The sequence below is a fragment of the Aulonocara stuartgranti genome (assembly GCF_965226115.1).
Source record: "Aulonocara stuartgranti genome assembly, chromosome: 18".
Taxonomy (NCBI): domain Eukaryota; kingdom Metazoa; phylum Chordata; class Actinopteri; order Cichliformes; family Cichlidae; genus Aulonocara; species Aulonocara stuartgranti.
In genome coordinates this window covers 4,913,105-4,940,032 of record NC_138954.1, presented here as the reverse complement: position 1 = coordinate 4,940,032, position 26,928 = coordinate 4,913,105, and the positions used below count along the sequence as shown (strand labels likewise).

General features: G+C 40.6%; 2 protein-coding genes across 3 annotated transcripts; both read right to left on the bottom strand.

Moving 5' to 3' along the window:
* Positions 1-770: 770 nt before the first annotated feature.
* Positions 771-26,928, bottom strand: LOC309694567 (uncharacterized protein). Of its 2 annotated transcripts, XM_082514754.1 has the most exons (10): positions 26,170-26,928; positions 3,193-3,342; positions 2,943-3,085; positions 2,684-2,820; positions 2,480-2,573; positions 2,284-2,394; positions 1,983-2,209; positions 1,718-1,889; positions 1,493-1,620; positions 771-1,384 (listed from the first exon to the last, which is right to left on the bottom strand). In XM_082514754.1, exons 1-6 carry the CDS (start codon positions 26,417-26,419, stop codon positions 2,344-2,346), a joined length of 825 nt encoding a protein of 274 aa, XP_082370880.1. In that variant the 5' UTR covers positions 26,420-26,928; the 3' UTR covers positions 771-1,384; positions 1,493-1,620; positions 1,718-1,889; positions 1,983-2,209; positions 2,284-2,343. The 2 variants fall into 2 exon arrangements, with proteins under 2 accessions (XP_082370880.1, XP_082370881.1); XM_082514755.1 differs by lacking the exons at positions 771-1,384; positions 1,493-1,620; positions 1,718-1,889; ... (4 more) ...; positions 2,943-3,085; positions 3,193-3,342 and adding exons at positions 19,520-23,291; positions 23,778-24,056; positions 25,322-25,467 and having other exon boundaries at positions 26,170-26,453.
* LOC309694566 (putative nuclease HARBI1) lies at positions 4,922-7,803 on the bottom strand. Its single transcript, XM_082514753.1, has 4 exons — positions 6,377-7,803; positions 6,188-6,300; positions 5,991-6,102; positions 4,922-5,910 (listed from the first exon to the last, which is right to left on the bottom strand). The coding sequence occupies exons 1-4, from the start codon at positions 6,711-6,713 to the stop codon at positions 5,528-5,530; spliced, it is 945 nt and encodes a 314-aa protein (XP_082370879.1). The 5' UTR covers positions 6,714-7,803; the 3' UTR covers positions 4,922-5,527.

Genomic DNA, 26,928 nt, shown 5'->3' with positions numbered 1-26,928 from the left:
TCCAACATGCTGACTCTTAAATATTGATTCCAATGTTGATAAAACTGGAACATACATGAATTTATCTTGAACAACTGCCTGATCATATGTTCCAGTCTTTTTATTTCGCCTTGTGTCAAATCTTGAGCCAATTACACATTCAACTGGTTCTACAGTTTCCCACTTGTCTGATAAATATTTTGACCTCTTGTACTCAGAATTAAGAACTGAGAAAGGATTCTCTAACTCATCAAAACATGCTTCAACTTTCTTGCACATTTCTGTTTCTCTTTCATTACTAAATACATGCTTAATGACTGTTTCTTTAGCATGTTGTTGGATATCTTGAACAATCTCTTCCATGGAATTCACTACAGAATTCACTACACTTTGGCCTACACCTGCTGCCTTTAGATCAGAAATAACAGCTGCACAACTATTTACAAGGTCTGCTGAAGATAATTCCGACTCAGCCTCTAAATCAGGGGTGTCAAACTCAAATACACAGTGGGCCAAAATTCAAAACTGGAACAAAGTCGCGGGCTAACATTAATATTTATTGAAAAAAAAAATCTTCCTCTAGATATAAGAATGAATCTTTTTTTATGGACTCAAACAAGTTTTGCTGAAAACCTGAATATGGAACAAGCAAAGCTTAATACTAAACAATATATATATTAACTGTATAATACCAGTAGGCCAGCTCTAATAGTAATTTGGTATGGCTTCGCGGGCCAAATGTAATCAGGCTGCGGGCCAAATCTGGCCCGCGGGCTAGAGTTTGACACCTATGCTCTAAATGTTCAGGCACCACATCAACATTAGCAGTAGTACTTGTGTCCGTAACACTTTGAACTGGTGAAAAATCTAGTTCTGCAGAATCAAATGAACTGCTTACGTGGCATTTGTTCAGGTGCTTTCTAAAGCCAGAAAAACTACTAAAAGAACGTGAGCATCCCACTTGGCCACATTTGAGATATAGTGTCCTCCCAGTACAGAGACCATGAATTACCTTAAGGTGTTTTACAAGGCTGTTTGGTCTACCATGATCACTTTTGCAAAGAAAGCACTTCATTATTTTGATCTCAATGGATACTAACGCACCATTCTTGCTCGCAACTCTGGGAGTTTCCTTTGTTTCCCCAACATCAATGTTGTAAATGGTTGTTTGCAGAAAAGTGAAAAAGTTGGTCAGGGATGAACTGTATGACGTATCAAAGACATAATGGGCCTTAAAGAGTTCATCAAGGGCTCCTACTGAACCTGTCGCTTTACATGGAAGTGCATGCTTGTCAATCACAATGAAGAAGGTGTGGATGCTGCTTCTTGTGGGTCCCTGAGCAAGAAGGTAGGGCTGACTGCTTCGGGTGATGTTGTCTAGATGCTGCTGTACACTGGTTCCAGCCTACAACAACACATTAAACAGCAGTATTTAGTGACTATCCCATTAGATTAGATCACCTTACTGTACATTACAATGGCGGTGATGGAATATATATTTTAAATAACATACCTTTAGGAATTTGATGAGGTTATCGACAGCTTGAGATGCAGACATCTTTCCTGGTCTCTTTCACCCTTGTGCAGATGGCGGTAGCAGATGTAGCAGCAGCAAGATAGCAGACATGTCACTGTCCCAGCCTACAGACGAATAAACAAAGAATTACTCCAAAAATACATTCGATAGACAGAATTGCCTATATAACCAACAATGGCAAATAAAAACAGTCAGTCATACCATTCTCAACTTCAGTAGCTGACTCAGCATTGCACATCAACTCCAAGAGCTCCGAGGTGGGTACAAGTCCATGACTTTCCTTTACAATCTTTGATTTGAGATCGATGGGCCACCTCTCCAAGAATTTGTTGGCAGTGACCTCATCAAACAGGAGTCTGAAATCTTGTTCTATCTATAATGCAAAAATAGAAGATAAGAGGTGTAATGAGTGAAATTGCAAGCTGCATGGAATATTTCAGTGATTCAACAAATGAAGATGTCTTACCAGTCCTGGTGTGTCCAGAAACCGCGGGAAGACTATGAAGACATCTGCTGCATTCTTATCATCGCTGACCATTGAATGCCGATAAATGAAGGTAGCTTTCATCTTTTCACGGATAGTGTCTTCATCAGCAGAGTGTCTCAAAAGAGCAATAGCTGCTTTTACATCCTCATCTGATAACACTGTCTCAGTGGTGAGTGGTCTGGATCGACCACGGCCTGGCCCGCCAACTTAAGAAAAAACAATTTGATTGACTCCTGCCTACAAATTAGATCAGAATCATTTAAATCACAAGTGAACTTACTTTTAGGAGATTTGGAAAGTGAGACACTTCTTTCCTCTGCAGCTTTTCTTTGAATTGTCTTCAACCGCCACGCAAGGTATCCTGAACCGCTCTCTGGATCATAGTAATGTTCTTATGTAATTAAATACAAGCAGAATGTTATCAACATTTCTGAGGGCAACTATGTGTTTAATGTTGCAAAGTCCCCTTTACTTACATATCCATGTTGTGAATATGGGTCTTCCAGATATGGAAACAGAGCAACAATCCCCTGCGCATACATCACTCTTACACTTTTAGGGGGAGATGTCCTAATGTATAAATTCAGTGATGACCGTCACTCAATTGGCATTGAACATCACAATTAAAAATAATACAATACTAAAAATGTTTCTTTATAGACTACATTTATGATTCTTACCCATGTGCTTCTGTCATCTCAGCAGCAAGTATGTTTATCATCTGTCTTCTAGTTGCATCTGTCAGAGATTTGGTTTTTGCATACTCTTGTATGATGTGTTCACCACCAGGCTTTGTTGTTAGGATTTTTTCAATCAACTTAAATAGACATAAAATATGAAGTCAGAAATTTTTTAAACCTTGAGAAAAACTGGAAAACGATTACATAAAAACACTTCACATCAAACATGCAAATTAGACTAACAATGTTCACTACCCACAGCTTTTGCCTCATAGTTTATATGGCATGGCCTTTTAGGTTGTCTTCCTTCAGTGGTTGCTGCTTCTTCAGGAGGTTCACACATTGTGAAGTTTAGAATGATTGTATCATCCGATGGAGAAGATGATGATGACAGAGATACACCTGTGCATTAAGGAACATGACCAAAGCAGAAGCATTAAATTTAACTGTTAATGCTTCAATCTCAACCTTTAAATTTCATATAAACATATACGTATGTGAGTGATTACCAAGTTCTTCATTGCTCAGCATGACTCGGAAGGTTACAGGTGACCCCTTCACTATTTCTTCAAACACCTCTGCGTCTACTTCTGTGTCAGACTGGTCAAACACCTTCATATCTAGCTGTCTGCCTTCTGGTATGTTAAATTTTAGGCACACTGAAGTAAGGTAAGAGAAAAGAAATGTTACAGAAATTGTTAAAAAAAAAAAAAGGCCATGCATTTTCTTATCAAATGGTAGAGTAAGGCTATGTCTTCACAAAATATTGATGAGATGAAGCTTAAGAATATAGGTAATTCTCATTCATTGTTGAAGTAGAAACAATTATCAACTTAGGTAGTTGACTTAGAATATAATTAAGCTTGTTTATTGACCAGGTAAACGTTGTTATCTTGTTTTATCCTGATATTCTAACCTTCTTTCATGAAAGCATCAAATGTCAGGGCCCTATTTCAGGAAGCCGGTTTAGAAAACTCAGAGTGAAAAACGATACTCAGGGTTGAGTAACCCCGAACTGTCCAACTCGGAATATTCGGTTTCAGAAAGGCTGATAACAATCAGTTCAATCAACGCGGAGTTGCTTTAACCCCAAGTCAAGCGCGCGCACGAGGATACATAAAGCCCTGATTAGTGGAGCACAGATTAAGCGAGTCACCATGGAGACGGAGGGAAAGAAGGCGCGGTCAATGTATTTTACAGCGCTTGAGGCCGAAATTCTGATGGCAGCATATGCCGATAACATGCAAATTTTGCGGAAAAAAAGTAACACAGCCTCAGCTGCAAAACAAAGGGAGCATGCATGGCAAAACATAGCCGACAGAGTCAATGCGTGAGTGTTACTTTAAACATTGATCTAGGGATTTCCACCCATTTAACACGTTATTTTATTTTATTTTTTATTTTATACATTTTATTTTGTGACGTGATGTGAGCGCAGGTGCAACCCAACAGGCCCCAAACGTTCCTGGCAGCAAGTAAAAATGAAATATAAAAATATAGTCCAAACAGGTAAGGTGTAATTGTATTATGAGCCATAGTGCTTGGTCTGTTTGTCCCATGTAAATCAATTGCAGTTAGAGGCTACATTAATTTTCCTTCTGTAAGCACTTATTGAAATTATCTGAGCACATTACAAGTACATATTTGCTTACTCTGTATGCTCAAATGTGACCCCGTTATAGCCAACAGAAAAAAAGCAGAGGCCTGAAAAACAGGTGGGGGTCCTCCACCACCACCACTCACAGAGGCTGAGCAGTTGGCCCTCAGCCAAAACAGTGGGCGCCCTGTGGCTGAAGGCATCTCTGCGGGGACATCCTCTGAGTCAATAACCCCGCAAGACACAAGTGCCTACATAAGAGGTAAATTCAAAATAATACATGATGTGCATACATCCTTTCTTCACAGTCACCTTTGCAGTGCTACTCATTCATTTGATAAACTCTTTACCATAATGAATTATTTTGTAGTGAAGTTATTTTCCTACTGATTTTGCCTTCCCTCAGTCTTGGTTGTCTTTGAGAGCATAATGACAATGAAGTGTAAGGTGATTGGTATATGTTTGTTAATTGCCATTTGGTCCCTTGTAAGTTATAAGTGACCTGTATAAACCTCATATTCTATCAGTTGATGGTGATGGTGTACTGCATCTGGTGCAGCCTCCTGTTGAGCCAGACCAACATGCAGTTATGAGTACTCTTAATACTCCACAGATTATATGAGTTTACAGTAGAACAGCAATGTTGTTAATTTCTTTACTACAGGAAAATAATGAAGAAACATTGACAGCTGTTACAGAGGAGGAAGCAACAGAGACACTTTATGAGGTTTACATCTTACAATGGAAAATATAACAATTGAATAAAATGTGGTACTATAATAAAACCATGGACTTTCTATGTCTCTAACAGAGTGATGATGGAAATGAAGAGGAAGAGGGTCCAGCCACGTCTCCAACAAACCTTTCCTCAGTAAGATGTTCAGCACTGATTTACAACCAACCTAAGTAGGCATGTACTATGAATGTCAATGCTATTTTCTGTGTTTCAATAGCTCCCTGTAAAGCAGCTGTACAAGACCCATTTGATCAAGAAAATAAAAAAATGTGACTTGGAAATGGAACACTTCAAGCAGCAGATCCAAAAGACCAAGATTGAGATTTTACTGCTAGAACATCAGTTAAGGGTGGGTGAAGTGGTCAGAGATGGACGAATTATTTCAGTGTTATATACTTATACATAATAATATACTTATTAATACTTTGTGTACAGGAAATACAGGCGACCAATAAAGCCAGTTGAACAAAAAAATCTGTTTATTCTTCTTTCAACATGTTGAGATGATGGGTCAAAGGAAATGATTGTGACATATGGTGTCTCTGACTGCTCTTCCATCTTGTATGTCCGTGGGAGGGTCAGGATGTTCATGGTTTGGATCACTGCTGATGTTTGGTTCAGAAGGACAGTGTTCTCCTCTAATTGTGGCAATGTTGTGAAGAATCACACATGCCACAATAATGTCACATGCCCTTTCTGGGGTGACCCTGAGTCTTTGAAGGCACTGGAACCGGGCCTTAAGCATTCCGATAGTCATTTCAACTCTGGCTCTTGTCCTGCAATGAGCCAGATTATATCGCTGCTGTGGGCCCGGTTCAGGGTCAGGGTAAGGGGTAAGCAAATAGGGTAAACATGGATACCCCCTATCACCAAGCAAGTAGCCAGTGAACTCTCCTAAGACAGAAGGATACACTTCAGTTCAAATGTCCCTGTAGCAATTGGTCTTTATATATTTTAAAGTATTTTCAACTCACCATGTCCAAATTTTGTGCTCAGTGTACATTCACGAAAGATTCGTGAGTCATGAACAGAGCCTGGCCACTTGGCTTCCACATTTGTCATAATGTTGGCAGCATCACATATGATCTTCACAGTGCAGAGAACACAAATTAGCATCCATTACTATAATGAAATAATTTGTTAGTTTGAAATGCTACAGGGAACTATGTACCTGTACATTAATGCTGTGGAAAGACTTCCTGTTCACATAGTCTCCTTCATTTACTGAAGGAGCAATGATTGGAATGTGAGTGCCATCTATACAGCCAATCACGCCTGGGAACCCTGAAAATAAATGTAAAATTTAAGTAGTAGTTCAAGTATCACCACATCATGAATTGAGTTTTGTTCATCCTGATACCTGCAATTTTGTGGAATCCCTCTTTGATAAATCTTGTGGGTCTATGACCGGGGAACACCACAGACGAGTACAGACGAGTACAGGAGCCTGGTTTGGAGCCTGCAATGCGTCCTGTCATAGAACCCTCCAACGCATAGTGAGAGCTGCAGAGAGGATCATTGGTGTCTCTCTCCCCTCCCTCCAGGACATTTACAGCACCCGTCTCACTAAAAAAGCCCTTTGCATAGCGGCTGATCCCACGCACCCAATGCAAAGCTTCTTCAAGCTGCTGCCGTCGGGGAGGAGACTGCGGAGTCTCCAGGCCAGGACCAGCAGGCTGAAGGACAGCTTCATCCATCAGGCTGTCAGGAAGCTTAACTCCCTCCCGATTCTGCCCCCTCTCTCCTCCACGGTCTCACTGAACTCTGTCACACACACACAAACACACACACTCTCTGACTCACTCACTGGCCTGCACCAGTTACCAGTCACTTTGTGGAGCATTGGACTGCCATTACCTCATAAGACTTTGTTGTTACACTTTCTCTTACCGTACATTACTAAATCTCCATTTGCACTATTTGCACTACTCTGCCTGGTTTACACTCAATGTCACTTACCCATTATATTGTATATTGTATAGCTTTCTTGTTATATGTAAAATTGTATTTATTTAAATTTTTACTTTTTAATTATTTTACTTGCATTTTTAATCACTTTTATATTTAAATATATTTAAATGTTCATTTGCTATTTATCTAGGGATTGAGAGTAACGCAATTTCTATTCTCTGTATGTCCTGTACATGTGGCAGAATCGACAAATAAAGTTGACTTTGACTTTGACTTTGAGGAGACGTTTCAGTGCAACTGTAACATTCCTGACTGCCCAACAGACGGTAGCCTTGGAAACGTGCTCAGCATCACCAATATTATACAGAAAGCTCCCGTTTGCAAAAAAAACGAAGTGCAATACAAATAATATGTACAGAACTGAGAGGATGTCCGCGATGTGTCACATGAGCAATATTAGGCCTGAGGATGTTATTCAAATGAATTATAGATTGTGCTGAAAAACGGTAACGTTCACACAGAAAATCATCAGGAAATGATAAAATGTCCAAACGCGCTCTGATCACTCTCTCCCGGCGGAGAGCTCTGCGGAGAATTTGGGCTTCAACATCTACTGGCTCTTCGAGGTAGGGGCACGCCATGTCCGACACTTCCTACTGTCAGGTTTCCGACAAAGAGGCGGAGACAGTCAGGGTTAGTTGTGGTAAACCTGCTAGGGGGCAGGTTAGCTTCACGGAGTGTGTCGTCATAGTGACTCACTCAGGATTCATCTGAACTCGCTTTGTGAAACCGAAAACCCAGAGTTTTCGTTAACTCAGGGTATACTTACTCAGAGTTTGCACTAAACCGGCTTTCTGAAATAGGGCCCAGGGGCCTGTTCTTGGTACCTCGCTAAGTAAGTTAGCCGGATTTGACTGTTGACGATTTCGCGTGATCCTGGATCGTTCGGTTCTTCGAAGCTCATCCGGGACTTGCTGTCATAGCAACAGAGCCGTAAGCGTAAACCTGCTCGGGAGCAGGTTTACTTTATGTAAACAGGATTAGATCGCGGCCACTCAGGTATTTCCGCTTCATGTATACGAAAGCAACAGCGATATTTTACCACTGTTGTACCATAAATAAATAACATCAATGTAACTAAAGATAATGCAGCACTTGATCCTTTTATTGATGTCACACAGATACATACAGGTCATTTCCTAAAAAAGGGAAATGTACTATTAACATTCTATTACATGTATGTGATTATTACAGATGTAATTCATATTTCAGAGTAGTAATTGTAAATTACTTCGTGTAATCAAGATGGGAGACCACGGCTATAAAAGCGAAGGTGGATTTGGGAAGTCTGTCGCAGTCATATCCTGTCCGTATACGCGAGCCACCCATTGCAGAAGGTGCAAGATTGATAAGGAGAGTCCTCAGAATCCAGCGTATATTGCGGGATAGACAGGATCCTTTAGCTCACGACACGCGACAGTGTGCTCATAGAGAGATATCGATATTCCCGTGAGGATATTATTCACTTAACCAACTTGTTGACGAGGGGGTGCAGGACCACCACCTGTCTTTTTTTGCGCTGCCCCTTTTCTTGGTTGCTGTTATGAACAAACTAACAGAGTATTTCAGGGTCTCTGTCCAAGAGACGAAAAGCAATATAAGTGATAAATATTACCATTCTGTAGAATATTCTTATATTTCACTTTTACTTGTTCCCATGTTCTAGTGGGTCCTGTTGTGGCGCTAATGTGAAAGGGGATATAATATAACATAATGTAATATAATATAATGTAATATAATATTGGATAATATAGTGTGATATGATAAATCTACCCTACCACCTACTGGTGTTGGCCAGAGGGGCCGATGGCGCGATATGGCAGCCTGGCTTCTGTCCCAGGGCAGCTGTGACAGCTACCAGTGTGTGAATGTGAGAGTGACTGAATAGTGGCATTGTAAAACGCTTTGGGTGCCTTGAAGAGCGCTATATCAATCCACTCCATTATTATTGTTATTATTAAATTACTTACGAGTTTAATTTGTCAGCAACTTTCTGCCAGCCCTCTCTCCTTGCTTTTGCAGCCTTTGCAGTGTTCCCTTGCGTTTTAATTAGACTCTGAAACTCCTGAAATCCCTCACTCAAGAGTTCTTGCTCTGCTGCCGAAGAATACCGAGCGCGCTCCTTCGACATTTTCGCCGACCAATCAAAGGGTTGCCGATCAATGTTTCTACTATCGATGCGTAGCCCCTGTTGGGCCACCCAGTGATCTCACATTACTTCATCCAGCTATACTAATCGTCAACAACAGGTGTGTTCGGGGAACCGGAATAGCGAGCTCAGAGTTAGCGCGATGATTTGATCTTGGATGTGTCATTTGATCTTGGATGTAGTAAGCGACGTACGAAGAACGGGCCCCTGGTCAGACAGCCTAACATACTTCTGCTCCCCACCAAACAAAACACGCAGCAACATATTCTGTTCACAAAACAAAAGAGAAAAAAATAATAAAGGAAAGAGTTTAAAACTGTGGATGTACTTTAGAGCTTTAGTTTTTATACAAAATAGAAGCAGTTAAAAGTCAATATTACTTAACAGCTACAGCATGAAGAAATAAGTAACAGATTAACTGCTAATAAAGATCCTTTATCAACCAGTGTTACTGCAAATGGACCAAGTGTGACTAACATCTAATATTGTTTAATAACTTTAGTCTACTTATCAAGTATTGGTCGCTCTTACTGCAATTCGCTTTATTTCTGTGAACAATTACTGTATATTAACATATCATTAACATTGCTGTCAATTAATTTATATAAAATAATCTGAATTAATTCTAAATTAGTGTAAGCCTTTGGCATTTGCTTAAAAGAATATAAATCAGTAGAGTAAACTTTATTGTAATGTTACCCACTTTTTCTGATAGTTCCTTCGAAGCTAATTAGCGATTATTAGCTTACTAATAAACGGTAATTTAGTTGCTAAAACTATCCCATTAGACATGTGACAATAATATTATCTAAGCTGCACTTAGAAGAAATACATAGTTAACATGTTTTAGGTTAATCTTAACTCAGTGAGAATATAACGAACATTTGAACTTTTAGCAATGGTTAGCATGTAGCTACTCGACAATATCATTAAACCTATGGGTAAATGCTGCTAACTCGACATCAGTGTAACTATAAAGAGCTATTTAGTTTAAAAATACTTACTAAACAATGTTACCAGTATGGGAATGTTAACTTAACTTACCTGACTGTGGTAGCTCTCAGACCGCACACGCCTGCGGACTGGTACTAATCAACACTGTGTGGAGTTATGTCTTCACTCCATGTCTACAGAACTTTACACTGACTTTTAACTCTGACGTTAGAGCTGGTTTACTCCTCACAGAGTTGTATATACTCTCTCTAGGTTAAAATAGGTTTACACTGAAATATTGACACTCCATTTTTTACTGTGCAGCACGTATAGTGGCTGTGTCCTGTTTTAAGATCATACATGTAAAATTGTTGTCTGACCTCCGTCTGCATGCAGGTAAACTGAGGGTCTGTTGAGCTGATCGCTGGTTTCGTGAGAAAAATGTCAGCTCGTTCTTTATGTTACAGAAGCACAGAGACACAAGACCAGGCGGAAAGAGACGATCGTTCGGTGAAAATGAGAATCTGCGAATGCAACATGTGGAACACGGAGAGTGGAATATGTAAACAAACCGGTTAACGTAACCCCCTCGGTGCACTCTGCATGCTAACTGTTAGCAGAGCTAGTGAAATCTCTGAAAACATCTGAGCACTTTTGCAAACATGTTCTATGTTGACAACCTGACCAGACATGTGAAGATTACGGCGCGACATTCGCAGCTAAAACACTGTTAAAAGTGTAGTTGGTGACAGAAAAACGGGATATTTTAAAACTACACCACCACCATTGCTGCCTGTGATTTGAAATGCATTCTGGGATACCTGGCTGCCCCAAGTCTACACAAGCAATCGATTATCTAGGATCGACCTGTTTTGACTTACTTTGCACGGCAACCAATCAAATGTTAGAGAAGCTGCATGGGCAGCATTAACCCCGCCCCCTGAGTTTGATGGGTGAGGCTGACAGATAAAATTATTTCAAGATGAGAGCCAGACGCCAGGACTGCCAAAATGAAATAAATAAATATAGCATTAAATAATTAATTAAATGTGTCAATAATTAATTAAATGTGTCAATAATTAATTAAAATGTGAAATATATAAATAATTAATTAAATGTGTCAATAACTAATTAATTACATGTGTCATAACTATTTATTTAATTAATTAATTCCAATTTTAATTAATTATTGCCACATTTAATTAATTATTTAATGATGTATTTAATTAATTCATTATGGCAGTCCTGGCGTTCCATAGTGCCCACCACCCAGTTTTAAATGCATGTAGACATTGAGGGTTCTCAGGAGGGGCCGTGCTGTACAGTACATGTACAGTGTCCATTTTTTATTTATTTATTTATTTATTAACCTTTATTTAACCAGGAAGATCCCATTGAGATTAAAAACCTCTTTTTCAAGGGAGACCTGGCCAAGATAGGCAGCAGCAGATGTCTCACAGTTACAGAAATTACTCAAACACAGGCAGCAACAACACACATGCAACAATAAGTGAAAGAATACAAATAAAATAAAAAATAAAATTCAATAAAATTCAAATAAAATAAAAAGTCAGTTAAAATGACAATCAATCTAATTGAAACAGTTGCATGTTATGGACTTGGCCTCAAGGATTCGTAGTTTAGATTTAAAATCACTTAATGAAATGAATTCAGTCATTTTCCATTCCTTCTGCAGTTTGTTCCAGGCCAAGGGTGCTAAATGGACAAAAGCTCTTTTACCAAGTTCAGTTCGGGCAAATGGAACAGAAAGAAACAAGTAACCATGCGGACGAAGAGAATACCGACCAGCATGTTTCATTACAAGCAGGGAACATATATAAGAAGGCAGCAACCCAAGTATCGCCTTATATATAAAACTGTATAAATGAGAGTTCCTCCGTTACCAAAGCAGGCCATCCTACCTGAGAGTATAACTCACAGTGGTGAGTCTGAAATTTACGGTTAGTGATGAACCTCAGAGAAGCACGATACACAGAATCAACCATTCGAAGACATTGAGCAGAAGCATTCATATATAGAATATCACCATAATCCAGCACAGGCAAGAATGTTGCAGCAACAAGCCGCTTCTTTGTATTAAAAGAGAAACACAACTTATTTTGAAAATAAAATCTCAGTTTTAACTTCAGGTTTTTCACAAGATTCTCTACATGTGGTTTGAAGGTAAGCGAGTCATCAATTAAGATTCCCAGATATTTATAGGTGTGAACCAACTCTATTTTATTACCTTCAAGAGTGGTTACTGATGGGATTGTTTGGGCTCGTCTCCTTGATTTAGAAAACAACATGAGCTTTGTTTTGTCTGCGTTGAGAACAAGTTTAAGCTGATGTAATGAGTGCTGGACAGCAGAAAAGGCTTTCTGCAAGGAGTCGATGGCTTGGACAAGAGTTGAACCACAGCTGTAAATAACTGTATCATCAGCATAGAAGTGCAAGTTTGCATCTGGCACATGTAGACTAAGATTGTTTACGTAAATGATAAATAGAAGGGGACCTAATACAGAACCCTGTGGCACTCCGTTGTGCACTGTAACAAAGTCAGAACATAGACCGTCAGATTTAATGCACTGAGTCCTGTTACTGAGGTAGTTTGAGAACCATGCCACTGCTCTCTCAGAGAGTCCTGACTGGAAGAGTCTAAGTTTTAAAATACAATGATCAACAGTGTCAAATGCTTTTGACAAATCAATAAAAAGGGATGCACAGTGTTGTTTTTTATCAAGTGCAATAGTAATATCATTTACCACTCTAATTGCAGCTGTGATAGTACTGTGATTCTTCCTAAAGCCTGATTGATATTCAGATAAAATGGCATTGATGTGCAAAAACTCCTTTAACTGCTCACACACAAGAGCTTCAAGAACTTTAGCCAGCACAGATAGATTAGATATTGGTCTGTAATTAGTTAACACTGCTGGGTCGCCCCCTTTTAATAGAGGAACAACAAAAGCTGATTTCCATACTGAGGGAATTTTATTCGTATCCAGTGTGAGGTTGAAAAGTGTTGTGAGAGGCTCTGCTACAAAATCAGCTGCCAGTTTCAAGAAGTAAGGATCTAGTAAGTCTGGCCCTGGAGATTTTCTAGGATCTAACAGTTTAAGAGCTTTACAGACCTCCTGCACAGAGAAAGGAACAAAGTTAAATGGCTGACCAGTGTACACCGGAAGGTTTGTGCCAGATTTTACAGAGACTGGGTTCAGAGAGTCAAACAAAGAGCCAGAAGATATAAAGTGCTTGTTAAAACAATTCATAATCTCCTTCCTATCATAAACAGGAACAGAATCCTTAAAAACATAGGTGGGTAGAGCGTGGGAGCTTTTACTCACTGAAAGAGACTTAATGATTTTCCAGAACTTCTGTGGATTATTTAGGTTCTCAGTGGTGACAGACAGATACTATTCTGTTTTAGCTTTCTTAATAGAGGAAGTACATCTGTTTCTTAGTTGTCTGAAAAGAAGCCAATCACTGGGGTAGCCTGTTTTCCTCGCTTTGGCCCAAGCCAGATTACGCTCATGAATGATATCTGCCAGCTCTTGGGAGAACCAGGGGTTTTCACGACCTTTTATCCTATATCTTCTTAATGGAGCATGTTTATTCACAATTTGCATAAACCCATCCTTAAAGAATGCCCACGCTAATTCTACATCAGGGATCAATCCTATTTTCTTCCAGTCATAATTTGACAAATCATGATAAAATGCTTGCTCATTAAAATGTTTAAGAGTTCTTTTAAAAATAATACCATGTTGTGACTTGGCCACTTTAGTATTTCTAATAGCAGCAACAACACAGTGGTCACTTAAGTCGTTACAAAAGACACCCAAAGATGAAAATTTATGAGGAACATTTGTCAAAATCAAGTCAATCAAGGTAGACTTTTCGGGGCTTTTGAGATTCGGCCGAGTGGGTAAATTGACCAGCTGGGTAAGACTGATAGAATCACAGAAAGATTTAAAATCATCTGAAACAGTTTTGAGCCAATCCCAGTTAAAGTCACCAGCTAGAACAAGCTCCCCATAATTTAGTCTGGACAGCAAAAGGTTTAAAGAACGCAGAGCTTCTGTGGAGGCAGAAGGGGGTCGATAGCAACAAGCAACTGTTATGCAAAGACCCTTTGCAACATTCACATTCAGAGCCAAAAATTCCAATTGTTTGCAAATTGATTCTGATAGAACTATTGTAGCATCAAATTTTGACTTAACATAAGCAGCAACACCACCACCTTTCTTAAACCTATCGGTGCGATAGATATTGTAGCCAGCCATGCTAACATGTTCATCAGATATATATTTAGTAGGGGTGCAACGATACACAAAATTCACGGTTCGGTTCGGTTCGATACTTTGGTGTTACGGTTCGATATTTTTTCGATACAAAAAAATGTTCATGCCTTTTTAATTTGTCATTTATTAAAATTATAAATATATATTTTAACTCAAAAGTACAGTTTTTAAATTTAACCCTAACCCTTGTGCGCGTTTTTTATTTTGACAGCGAATGCGCACCTGCGGACCACTTATGTGCAGCCCTGGTAATTTAGCTCGTCATATTGCAGCCACAGAAATTCTTTTGTCCATGAAACCATAAAGCTGCACTTTCTTTTTGCCTTATAGTCTCATTTGTCATAACTTCTCCGTTTTGTGGTAAGCTTTTCTTTGGCTGTCACTTCTTCACCCCGACCTGTCTTATTTGGCTCAGCAGAACTAAAATATATATACTGCTGCTTTTACACACGGACTCACATAAGCTCAGCGATTCTCTGCGCGATCAACCTCTCACATGTTTAAGCTTGCTGCGGGAGATTTCACTTGTCATGTTTGCATAGTAAGCTAACGATTAATAAGACGATGTCAGAGGAATTGGTGCACAAATTATCATCACTCACAGATCAGTGCTGTCATTGCAAAGTGAAAGCAAAAAAACAAGCGCAAATTCAAACGCGATTTCAATATGTCACATATTGACAGTGGCTCACCGATGCCAATGACATAATTACCCAGCTACATTTCTGAAAGAATGCAAAAGCATTGACATATATTTTTCCTACAATAGCCCGACGGGCAGGGCAGAGATAGATTTTGGTAGCCCGACTGGAAAAATCGCTAGCTCCAGGACGTCAGGCTAGCGATTTTGCAAGCCCTGTATCTGATTGAGGAATCACTCATCTTTGGAAAAGAGAGTTTATTACAGAGAAATGTCTCTTTCCAAAATAAAAGCTATACTATCCGCTTCTTCTGGGCTATATTCTCAGCAGCATATTAAACATATAAGGAGAATCATGTGCTAACAGCTGTCTAAATGACTCGGCTAAAGTTAGTAGCATGCTTGTTGTTTTTGTCTTTGCACTAGGATGATGTCGGCGTAAATGTGCAGTCATATTCGTTGTGTTCCCACTAGTGCTTTCAGGTTAATCTCGTTGAAATGACCTTAACGCCACAACACGGCAAATCTCCGTTAACGAGCTACCGCCGATCGCCCCGTGCATGGGGCTAGACGGCCAACACGTTAACGAGCTAACTGCGCTAACACATTAGTTCACACCAATGTAATTAAGCATTGCATGGCACATCCAACATACTGTTTTACTTTAGTCCATGACTCGCTTACCTTCAGGGTCATACGTCACATGAAAACCAAAATAATTCCAAACGCCAGATCTGAATGAGGGTGGGGGAGGTCCATCTTGCAAGGAGAGCTTAACTTCTGTCTCGCTAGCTTGCCCTGCGCTCTTCCTCCTGACTATGCTGTCTGTGTTGAGCGCTCAGTGGATCTGCGCTCGACAGTGCAGCCTAGGCGGAGTAGTCGAACACAGATTCACTGAGCGCTCAACACAGACAGCATCGTCAGAAGGAAAGTTGATAAAATAAATTACAAATGTTGTATTGTTCGATACATATGCGTACCGAACCGAAAGCACTGTATCGAACGGTTCAATATCGATACGTATATCGTTGCACCCCTAATATTTAGACAACCAAGTTTCAGAAATGAGGACAATATCTGCATCTGTTGATTGAACCCAGATCTTGATCATATCCATCTTGGGTAACAAACTGCGCACATTAAGATGAACTATCTTCAGCCCAGGTGAGGATTTAAATTCAGATGGTGTCTGGCTACATTGCAGCTCAGGGCCTGGGTTAGGTTGCACATTACCAGATAAGAGCAGTAGTAAGACGATCAGAAGTCTCTGCTTTGTACTTATTGATTTTGACGTGTGAAATGTTGACACAAAGCAGGATTTTTCGTAACTAATTTTGTAATTGTACAAAGCAAGAAGGTTTTGAAGATGAGGTAAATCTTTCTGTAGTTCAAAATGATTAATGTCCTGTTCCAAATACATTGGAAATTGTACAGGATGTATAGCAGCAGTGACGCATGTAGATCTGGGAACCATGTCTCGCAGAATGGGGTCACTGTTAAATGTTCTCATCTTAGAAAAATTGAGAGTCCAAAAGTCCCCCACGGCCAATAAGCAAAGTAAAGTTATTAAAAAAAGCCATTATCCAAAACACAATGATTGTTGATGCTGAATTAAATAGGCTGCACAAACCTAGGATGGCAAGTAAGGCTCCAGCCAAAAGTTCGGGTCCTGGTGGCTTGCTAGCAGAGGGCTTCTGCTAGCACATTCACCAATGTGGTGTAGAAGGCTTCAATCAACAGCACAGCGCCCGATGTATTGCAGATAAGCTTTTCGAGCAGCACAGGCCTTGGTGTGGTGCTGATGTCTTGCACTAGCAACACAGATGCAGTTTGTTCAGCCGGCAGCAAAGGCCCTGGTGTGCTGCAGACGGCCCCAGCCAGCAGCACAGGCCCTGGGGTGTTGCCTATGGGTCCAGACGGCAGAACAGGCCCTGGTGTGCTGCAGATGGCCCCAGCCAGCAGTACAGGCCCTGGGGTGGTGCAGATGGGTCCAGCCGGCAGTACAGGCCCTGGTGAGGCTCAGTTGGTTTATGCTAGCAGCACAGGCCCTGATGTGGTGCCTATGGGTCCAGCCGGCAGTGCAGGCCCTGGTGAGGCTCAGTTGGTTTATGCTAGCAGAACAGGCCCTGGTGTGGTGCCTATGGGTCCAGCCGGCAGTGCAGGCCCTGGTGAGGCTCAGTTGGTTTATGCTAGCAGAACAGGCCCTGGTGTGGTGCCTATGGGTCCAGCCGGCAGTGCAGGCCCTGGTGAGGCTCAGTTGGTTTATGCTAGCAGAACAGGCCCTGGTGTGGTGCCTATGGGTCCAGCTAGGCCCTGGTGCGGTGCAGATGGCCTCAGCCAGCAGCACAGGTCCTGGGATGGTGCCGATGGATCCAGCTGGCAGCACAGGCCCCGGTGCAGTGAGATGGCCTCAGAAAACAGCACAGGCCCTGGTTGAGGCTCAGTTGGTTTATGTTAGCAGCACAGGCCCTGGTGTGGTGCAGACAACCTCTGGTAGTAGCAGAGGTCCCCCCCAAAAAAGACCACTTTCCAAGAATTTACAGAATAGTTTAAAATACTCTTTGTGTCTGTATCCAGGTTGGATGAGCGCCGAGTATTTGTATATGTGTGCATGAGGGTGGGAATGCATGTTTAGGTCTGTGTGCGCCTATTCGTCTGTGTCTATATGTCAGCTCGGGTCTTACACTCCACCCCCTTGGAACATCTCAGGCCCTCCAAGGTATGGAGGCTTATTTCCCCTCACCACACTCCCTGCTGGTGGCTGATGCCCTCAGACATCGGTGCGTTCTTGGTGTCCAGGGCTGGACGCTCAGGTCTGTACCAGCTCACTCCCCGGTACGGCTGCTTGGTGGGGCCTGGTGCCTGTGGCTCGGTCGGGCCCCTTGCGGGGGCTCGATTCACTCTGGCACAGCTGACTGCCGGCAGAGCCCGCGTGTACGTCACTGCCGCCCCCTCTGGCTTCTGCTCTGTGGCTGTTGGGTGACCCCTCATCTGGGGTTCTCCTCAGCTCTTCCCAGGAAGGTGGCACGGTTGCCCCTCCGGTGGTCCTCTTTGGGTGCTCGCACTCTGGGGGCCTCTGGATGTCTGGGGCCTGGATCTCCTCCATGCCTGCTTCATGCCCTGGGGGACGGGGCTGTGGCTCCCCACACCAGCAGATCGTTACATGGAGAAGCCTTTTGAATAGACGAGCACTCATCCACACAGGTGTTCACACACACAAGCTACACCTTTCTTGGCTGCTACCTCAAACCACATTATGCGATGTCAATCTTGCGTGCTGCACAATCACATTCAGTATTTAATATTTACTGTTATTTACACTTAGCTAGATTATTGCAATGGTGTTGTGTTATTATGTTGCTCTCTTTTTTGCTTGTTTTCTCTTATTTTCTTCTCTCAACAGGTGACCTGGGAGATATTTTTTAAGTGCCCTTTCTCACTGTCCCTCTTCCCCTTTTCTTCCTTCCTTCCTTCCTTCCTATCCCCCAGTCATGTCTGTCCTATCTGTAACAACTGAAAATAAATTAAAATAAATAAATAATAACAAAGGTTGATCAAATGGACCAATATGGTAAATTAAGTTAGTTGGGCATCTTTTTTGGCCTTCAGACAATAATTCTGATGGCTAAAAAACGAAACGGGACAACAACAAGAAAAGAAAGAAAGAAAGAAAAAAGTAATAAAAATGTATCTAAAACATATTTTAAGATGAATCTTTTTATGACTGAGTAAAAAAAAATGCTAAAATTCGAGTGCAGTGTTGAGTAAAATGGTTTTATTAAAATTTAATTGACCCTTTGAAATTATTTGTTGGAAGTCTTAAATCCCACTGAACAGGGGAAGAGAAAGAGACAGAGACACAAAGATAGCAACACAGAGGTAAATAAACATGGAGACAAGACACTGAGAATAAGACAGAAGGGGAAATGCCCAAAGTCTCATATCTCTGACAAGTTAAGTCACTTTTATTCATAAAAAAAACCCCAGAACTTAAATATAATTATAAACCACACATAAACATAATCATAGAACAATTAAAAGTATAACATACCAAAAACACATCAAATGGAGAGTGAAGCAAATATTATTAATAACAACAAATGCACATATTAATAATATAAACCAAAATCCTTCAATAAAAAGGCTACAAACAGAAACAACAATTTGAAACAGCAATAAGAAAACAGTGAAAGTGACTACAGATATAGACCTTCCTAGGGAGGCCTGAAGTGCAAACATACCCTCTACACTCCCTTCATAAAACAGGGGACCATGATTACCACCATAGTTGGCCGGTCTGAAGTCACTGACCTCTACTTCCATACAATGTTTGAGCAGGACAACCAGGACAGACCCACAACATACAGAGCCTTAAGTGACCGCAGGCAAATCTCATCCACCCCACCACCACAGTGATGGGCAAGTCTCCCTGCCCACTGTACAAAATGTGCTTCACAGACGTTGTTTCATGTTGTAAAGATTGTGCCTTAAAAAAATAGCCACAAGAAGTTTTAAAGAAATCTTTATTTCACTTTTAAGACACATAACCAACACCAACATACGAATCAACAGGATGAGCACATGCTGAAATTCAGTCTTCATGAAAATCAAGATTAAATCACAAAATGTTTGGTCTCATGTGTGTTTCTTTCCAGCTTTGACTCTGTGGAGTAAAACCTCTCCACTAAACAAAAAAATAAAACATCTCAGCAACTTTTTTGTCACCTCCACAGCTCAACACGATACAAATATCACATCAAATGAATGTAAATACGTGTTTCATCTTCATTACAGGTTTTAATGGAATATGCAACAAACAGAATTAGGGCTGTGACATATCATATGATCTGCAATAATACTGGTATAAATGTTTACAAAAAAGTGTGTTTAGAGGAACATCATGTGTTTGCATTCACCCCAATGAGTCAACCCCAGTCATGTCTCACAGCCAGAGCCATATGTCGGGCTCCAGTCACAGTTTGGTAGCTGAATGTTCGCAAAATATGCAAGAAAACTTTTCCCACTGAAAGTGAAAAAAGCAAACCTGTTACAACACTTTAAGCAAAAACACACTTGAGTACAACCGGGCTGTGAAGGCACGTGAGCAGGAGATACTAGCAGCAGTGATGTGCGACCCAAAGGTAAACAAATGATTCAACCATGCATCACTGGAGCACTCGCGAGTTACATTTCATATAACAGCAAGAGCAGTCAGTGGATGGAAATTACTGATGTGCTACACGGTGGAAAAGCAGGAGGTTAAAAAGCTCGACCCAAGATGAAACAAACCAGGTAGAATTTCTTTTCCTTATATGCAGAGGTGGAAAGAGTACTAAAATATTTTACTCAAGTAAAAGTACTCTTACTTTGCTGAAATTTTACTCAAGTACAAGTAAAATTACCTGTCTAAAAATGTACTCAAGTAAAAGTAGCTCATTTAAAATGTACTCAGAGTAAAAGTTACATAGTTACTTTTCTGTCAGCAGGAGGACAGCCGCTTCTGAGTAGTGCAAAAAAGGACAGTGGGATATAAATCTCAAAGTAGTTCTTTTTTAGTGAAAAGAAAAACTTTACAAATTAAAGTGCAGTGGCAGTTAAACTGCAAGTCTATACATGAAAATGGATAATGGTCACCAAACCAATCAACCAAACCAAACCGTCAGGTATCACAGTGTTTTCAATACAAAACCATATCATTCTTTCACATGAGAATGTGTTCTAAACTGTCAAATAAGAGAACAAGTACTGAACTGAACGGCAGCTGCTTTAAAAATGTTTTTGAATTTTTTAAACTTGGCCCTGCCCTACTGTACCTCTAGATTAAAGTTCCTTTGTATCCATCCTAGAGTGTTACTCTCTGAACTTCCTGTTAATTTTGAGGAGCAGTTGATTTTCAGAGTTAGTAGAGTTCATCCTTGCTCACTTTGCAGTGAACAGTAGTCCAGCACAGCTAAAGAGACGCTCGAAGGCAGCTGAGGCAGGCAGGCCAGTGTTAAGTTTGAGAGAAAGTTTTTTGATGTCCCTAATAAGACATCAATGCATTACATAGCTACCGCTGGTAAATTATACCAATATACCTCGTGGGTTTTTTTTTATTGGACAGTAACAGGCTAGTTAACGGGAGGTTGCAAGTGCTAATTAACAAGTAACAGAAGTCAGCTGTCTTTGACTAATCTAAGGTAAGTGAGCGCTCTGTTATTCTTTTGCCTGCAGTGTGAACATATGTGGGTTAAGTAAGAAAGTAGCCGCTTCTGTCTTTAATTTAACTATTTTTTTTAAATAAATTCTTATTATTAACAAACAGGAAAAACGTAGGTAAACACATTTTCTTTTGGCAATTTACCAACCCAGTAAAAAAAATGTAAGTTGCGTGGACAACAACGTGCCCGATTACAGCAAGTTGCTAGTACCAACCAACGTTATCTGTGTTCTTCACAGATGTCTTAACTTAATGTGATTAATTTGAACACAGCCTTTTTGCTACCATAACGGTACGAGTTGTATTTAACTTACCTCCACATGCTTGCGCAGGTTTGATGTGGAATTTTTAAAAGCTGCTAACTCGGTCTCTCTGGGCAAACACAGCTTACACTGCATAATAAAGCTGTTGCCTTTCTTGCACTTGAAGCCGAAATGGTCCCTGAAATACGGCCAGGGGTTCACATCCGTTTCTTCGAGTTCAGGGTCAGCAGAATTCGACGGGGCTTCTTTTTTCACTGGATCCATAACACCGATGTCAGACTCCATCTTTAACGTGACCTTAGCGCCAATTTGTTCTACTACCCATCATTCCCTGCAGTATTTCCGAAGTGCAATGGTTTTTTTAATTTACTCAGTAACGGGTGTGATTGAAAACGTAGCGAACTACAATACTTTTTAAAAAATATACTTAAGTAAAAGTAAAATTACAGACTTGAAAAATGACTTTAAAAAGTACAAATACACAAAAAAACTACTCAATTACAGTAACGCAAGTAAATGTAATTCGTTACTTTCCACCTCTGCTTATATGACAGAATTGTGCAGGCTCCGCATTACAAGGTTATTTTGGATATTAAGCTAGAGTGTAAGCACTTGTAATACACTTTTCTTAAAACTTCCAGGAAAAACACCCCTGAGGATACTTATGTGCTCATATTTCATGTATGCCGTGTCACTAACATTGCACTATAATGTTGTTCATAGAGTATTTAAAGGTAGAATGGGAGGCAGAGCCTTCAGCTTTTAAGATTAGACTTAAAACTTTCCTTGTTGCAGATGGGGGTCCCTCCCTGAGCCTGGTTCTGCTGGAGGTTTCTTCCTGTTAAAAAGGAGTTTTTCCTTCCCACTGTCGCCAAAACGCTTGCTAATAGGGGGTCATATGACTGTTTGGGTTTTCTCTGTTTTCATTGTATTATTGTTGGGTCTTTACCTTACAATATCAAGCACCTTGAGGTGGCCACATTTTCACACTTTGAATTAGCTAAGCTGTCATCAGTGACAGCAGCTCACTGGAAGAGAAAGATGGAAAATCCATCATTTACTTACACATATAAATGCTGCTGCCTGCCGAGCTGATAAAATGTACATTATTTTTTTTAAATGTAAGTTTCTTGAAATATTATTTTGAGGCTATATCTCCCACCCCTACATACAATAAACAATACAGAGTTTTTTAAGGAAGGAGGTCATCTGATCTGCTCTGATCTGGCTTCTCAGTGGACTGCTTCATCTGACAGTTCTCCCACTTTTAACTAGTGTGAATCCTCATGTGTCTTTGTAACTGTATCCTCTGAATGAAGCTTCTCACCTGTGTGGATTCTCATGTGAGTTTTCAAGTTTATCATCAGGCTGAATCTTTTTCCGCAGGTGCTGCAAGAATGTGGCTTCTCACCTGTGTGAACCCTCATATGTCTCGTTAGTTTGGATCTGTACTCAAAGGTTTTTCCACAAATCTCACATTTCACAAACTTTTTACTTGTGTCAGTTTTACGCTGACTCTCTGACACAGGAAAGTTGTCTTGCTGATCTCTGCTCTCTGGTTCAGGAGAGCTGGAAGAAAGGAGATGTTCACTGTCCAGCTCTGGCTCACTTTCCTCATAAGTAGGAGCCACCATGAAGATAATAATGCCTTCAGTCTCCTGCTTCACTACAAGCTGATCTACGTCCTGACTGGTGCAAGGTTCCTCCTCTTCCTCTTTTATCTGTGGAAGCTCCGGATCCTCCTGGTCGAGGCTGAAGTTTCTCTCCTGGTCCCCAAAAACCAGTTCCTCCTCACATTCATGCTGTTGTGGGAAAGCTGAGGTGACAAATGGACAAAATTACTTGTCTTAGATAAATATAGAAGTATAACAAGAATGACTACTCGGCAGTGGTGTCTACAGCTGTCCATTTCCAACTCTACAACAGAGTTTAATCAAAATATCATCCGAAATATCATCATATCATTTACCCAGACCTGGAAACTGTTAAAATAAGATTTCATGCACTCACTTCTAACACGTTAGTAAATTTCTATGCACCAATCACAGTTTGTCCACCAATTACTGTTGGAAAGATGTTTATGTAAATGATAAGACAAACATCAGACAGAAGGGGAAATTTAAAAGTAGGATTAAAATATGGGGATAAAAAGCAGCGAAGCTCTCAGAAAACCTCGACTAACAATCAGCTGAGTTTATTTAAACACTGGCCTTGAAGAACTCTGATGTGTTTCCAAAATATCTTTATTGAATGAATTAAAGTCATATTAATTTTTAGGTAAGACCATTACGGTTTTACATACCCCTGCTGTGTAAGTTCATTTCAGGTTTCCAGATGTTATCCAGCTGTCTGAGCTGCTCTTCTTCAGTCCAGATGAGGCCTTCATCCTCCTGTTTGAGTACAATCTTTTCTACGTCATCGCTGATGCAGAGTTCCTCCTCTTCCTCTTTGATCTGTGGAGGATCTGGGCCCTCCTGGTCCAGACTGGAGTTCCTCTCCTGGTTGGAGACCTGCTGGTCATACAGGCCCTCCTCTTCCTCACACTTCATGTTAGGGGGAGATCTTGAGGAACAAAGGGTCACTGAGGAAAAAGGTTAATAATGTGATGACAGGAAAACACATCTGAGCAAATATAGTCCACTCTGAGCATGTCCTCATATGTGAGTGAAATTTAAACTGTACAAATGTGAAAAATGAAAGTGTAAGTTACTCTCGAGCTCTGATACTCTTATTAGGAAAGTTCAGAGTACAAATCATTCAGGTAGCTGCTGCCAGCTTCACGCTGCAAGTAAATGTTTGTCATTGTTGTAGATTAAACTGAAAATCTCACAGTGCCATAGCAGATAAGTACCAGTCAGGTTTCACAGCCAGTCATTGCACAGAATCAACCCAACTAAAGTCATCAGTGATCTGAAGATTATTAGGGACTCAGAGTTTCAGTCTTAGTTCTATTTGATCTCATTGCTGCCTTTGATACTGTTGATCATGACATTTTAAATCAAAGGTTTCATCATTTAGTTGGTTTAACTGGACAGTTCTCAATTGGCTCTCGACCTTTGACCCAGTTAAACCTCTCAGGTCATCAGGTTCAGATCTGTTAACTGTTCCCAAAATCAGATGTAAGTGTGCTAAGAGTGTGTTCAGTTACTGTGCTCCTGTTCTTTGGAGCATGCAGCCATAGTTTGCCTGCTGTGGCTGCATTCAAAACTAACAACTATGTTTCCATGCTTTGTGAATAACACTGACATCTGTGAGATTTGAGCTGATTTAGTTCGAGTTAAGACTGTTTATTAGAACATTACAAAGTTATTTTAAAAACTTCATCATTTTCTTGAACCCAAATATAATTCAGTTGAAAAATATACATTTTAACATGAGGTGAGGATGGTGGGGGAGGCACGATGGTCTTGTAGGGTTAGACCCTGATTAAGGGGTATTTTTGAAAGTAAAGCCCATCTCTCAAAGTCCCTGCCGGCCTGCCTCCACCTCGGGAAGCCTGTGGGTGCAGACGGAGGTGAGGAGCACCACAGGCGGCAGAGAACTGTCTGTAGCCCCGGAGTGAGGCGTCGTGAACCGAAGCAGACAGCGAACTGTGGCACAGTGCAGAAAACAGAAGCTTTCCCTCCCTGCCTCCTTTATCTTAATCTTCTAAATAAATCTTCTATAAAGGCACTTTCTCTCGGTCTCAAGGTTTGTTTAATGCTAAAAGTTCACCGTAAAAAAGAGACGCACTTGTGTGATTAGCCGCTCCCTGATTTCAGTATGTTAGCCTACAAGCTGAGCTCTGATCAGGTCCTACATGAGTTGTATTCTTGTGTTAGTCCACTGAGACCATCGCAGTTTTACCTGTTATGCGTAACTTTATCTCGGGTTTCCGGCTGATATCCAGCAGTCTCTGCTGAAGGTTGATCTCATACTGGACGATCAGACGTTCTGTTAACCTCAGAGCAGATTTCTTCTGCAGCAGTCAGCCGGTCTCTCCACTATTGCTTCTAAACGAACAATAAAAAAAATGTAATTATAGAAAAACACTTCTGAGAAGATAAAGTTTTAGTTAAAGTCTGTAATGAGGGCATGTTGCTCACATTTGCAGGTGAAATTAAAAGTGTGTAAAAATGAAGTTATTTGTGCACTCTGATGCAAATGAGAACTTGAGTTCTGACATTTTTCAGCAACATTAAGAGTAAAAAAAACCTTTCAAACAAAAAAGAACTCACTTATTACTGACTGACTGATGATCTATTTTGGAGTTGATCTCGAAACTGATCTACATCTTGATATTTTTCAAAATAATCTTCACTATTGGGGGTGGCTGTAGCTCAGGCGGTAGAGCAGATCATCTACTGATCGGTTCGATTCCCGGCTTCACCTAGTCTGCATTTCAAATATCCTTGGGCAAGATACTAACTCCAAGTTGCCTCAAGTTGCTCTTTGATCTGTGGAATGTGTGTCTGAATGTTGGTAGAAAGCACTAAGAAAAATGTGCTTGTGCGAATGGGAGTGAGTGGGTGAATGCACAAGTTTTGTAAAGCGCTTTGAGTGCTCAAGATTGAGTAGAAAAGCGCTATATAAGAACCAGTCCATTTAAAACTCCCTGTCATGTTTTCACGAATACACATTAAATAGATCTGACTGATACAAACTGTAGGTTTAATATTAATGTTAACACTTCAGAAAAGCCATTACAGTTTTACCGCTGGTCTGTAAATCTTTCTCAGGTTTCCAGATGTTATGCAGCTGTCTGAGCCGCTCTTCCCCGCTCCAGACGACGATGCCTTCATCCTCGTGTTTCACTACAAGCTGTTCTCCCTCTTGACTGATGCAGAGTTCCTCCTGTTCCTCTTTGATCTGTGGGGGATCTGTGTCCTCCTGGTCCAGATTGAAGTTCCTCTCCTGCTTCCAGACCTGCTGGCCAGCCAGATCTTCCTCCTCCTTACACTTCATGTTGATGTGGGACTTGAGGAACAAAGTAAAAAGAAAAAGATTAGACAGGTAAAGGTGCAGCCTCAGTCAGCAGGGCTGTACACTGTGAGCATGTTGCTCACATATGTGAGAGAGGTTTGTACAAATGTTTCAGAAGCACCATGTGACTCCCTCTCTTTGTTGGAAAGTCTTATTAATTCACTTTATAACTATTACTTTGAAGATAAATTTCTACCATCACAAAAATATTATGACCTCTTTAAAAACAAACAACGGCAACTACATGACTTAAATTCCATGTTTAGATGAAGGTAATGGTCAATGCCTTTTGACAGGGGAAAAACCTCCACACAGAAGAATCTTACTTGGCTGAATCATAAATTATTCACCATGATTAAAACTGCAGATGAGCAATAATCTGCATTTTATTTTAGCCAAAGAGGAATGTTTCTGTTTGTCTGTGATCTGACTTTTTCTGCTGGGTCCAAATTTCATTTTATCCTGTGTAAGTTTGTTTCTCTTCCTGTTAA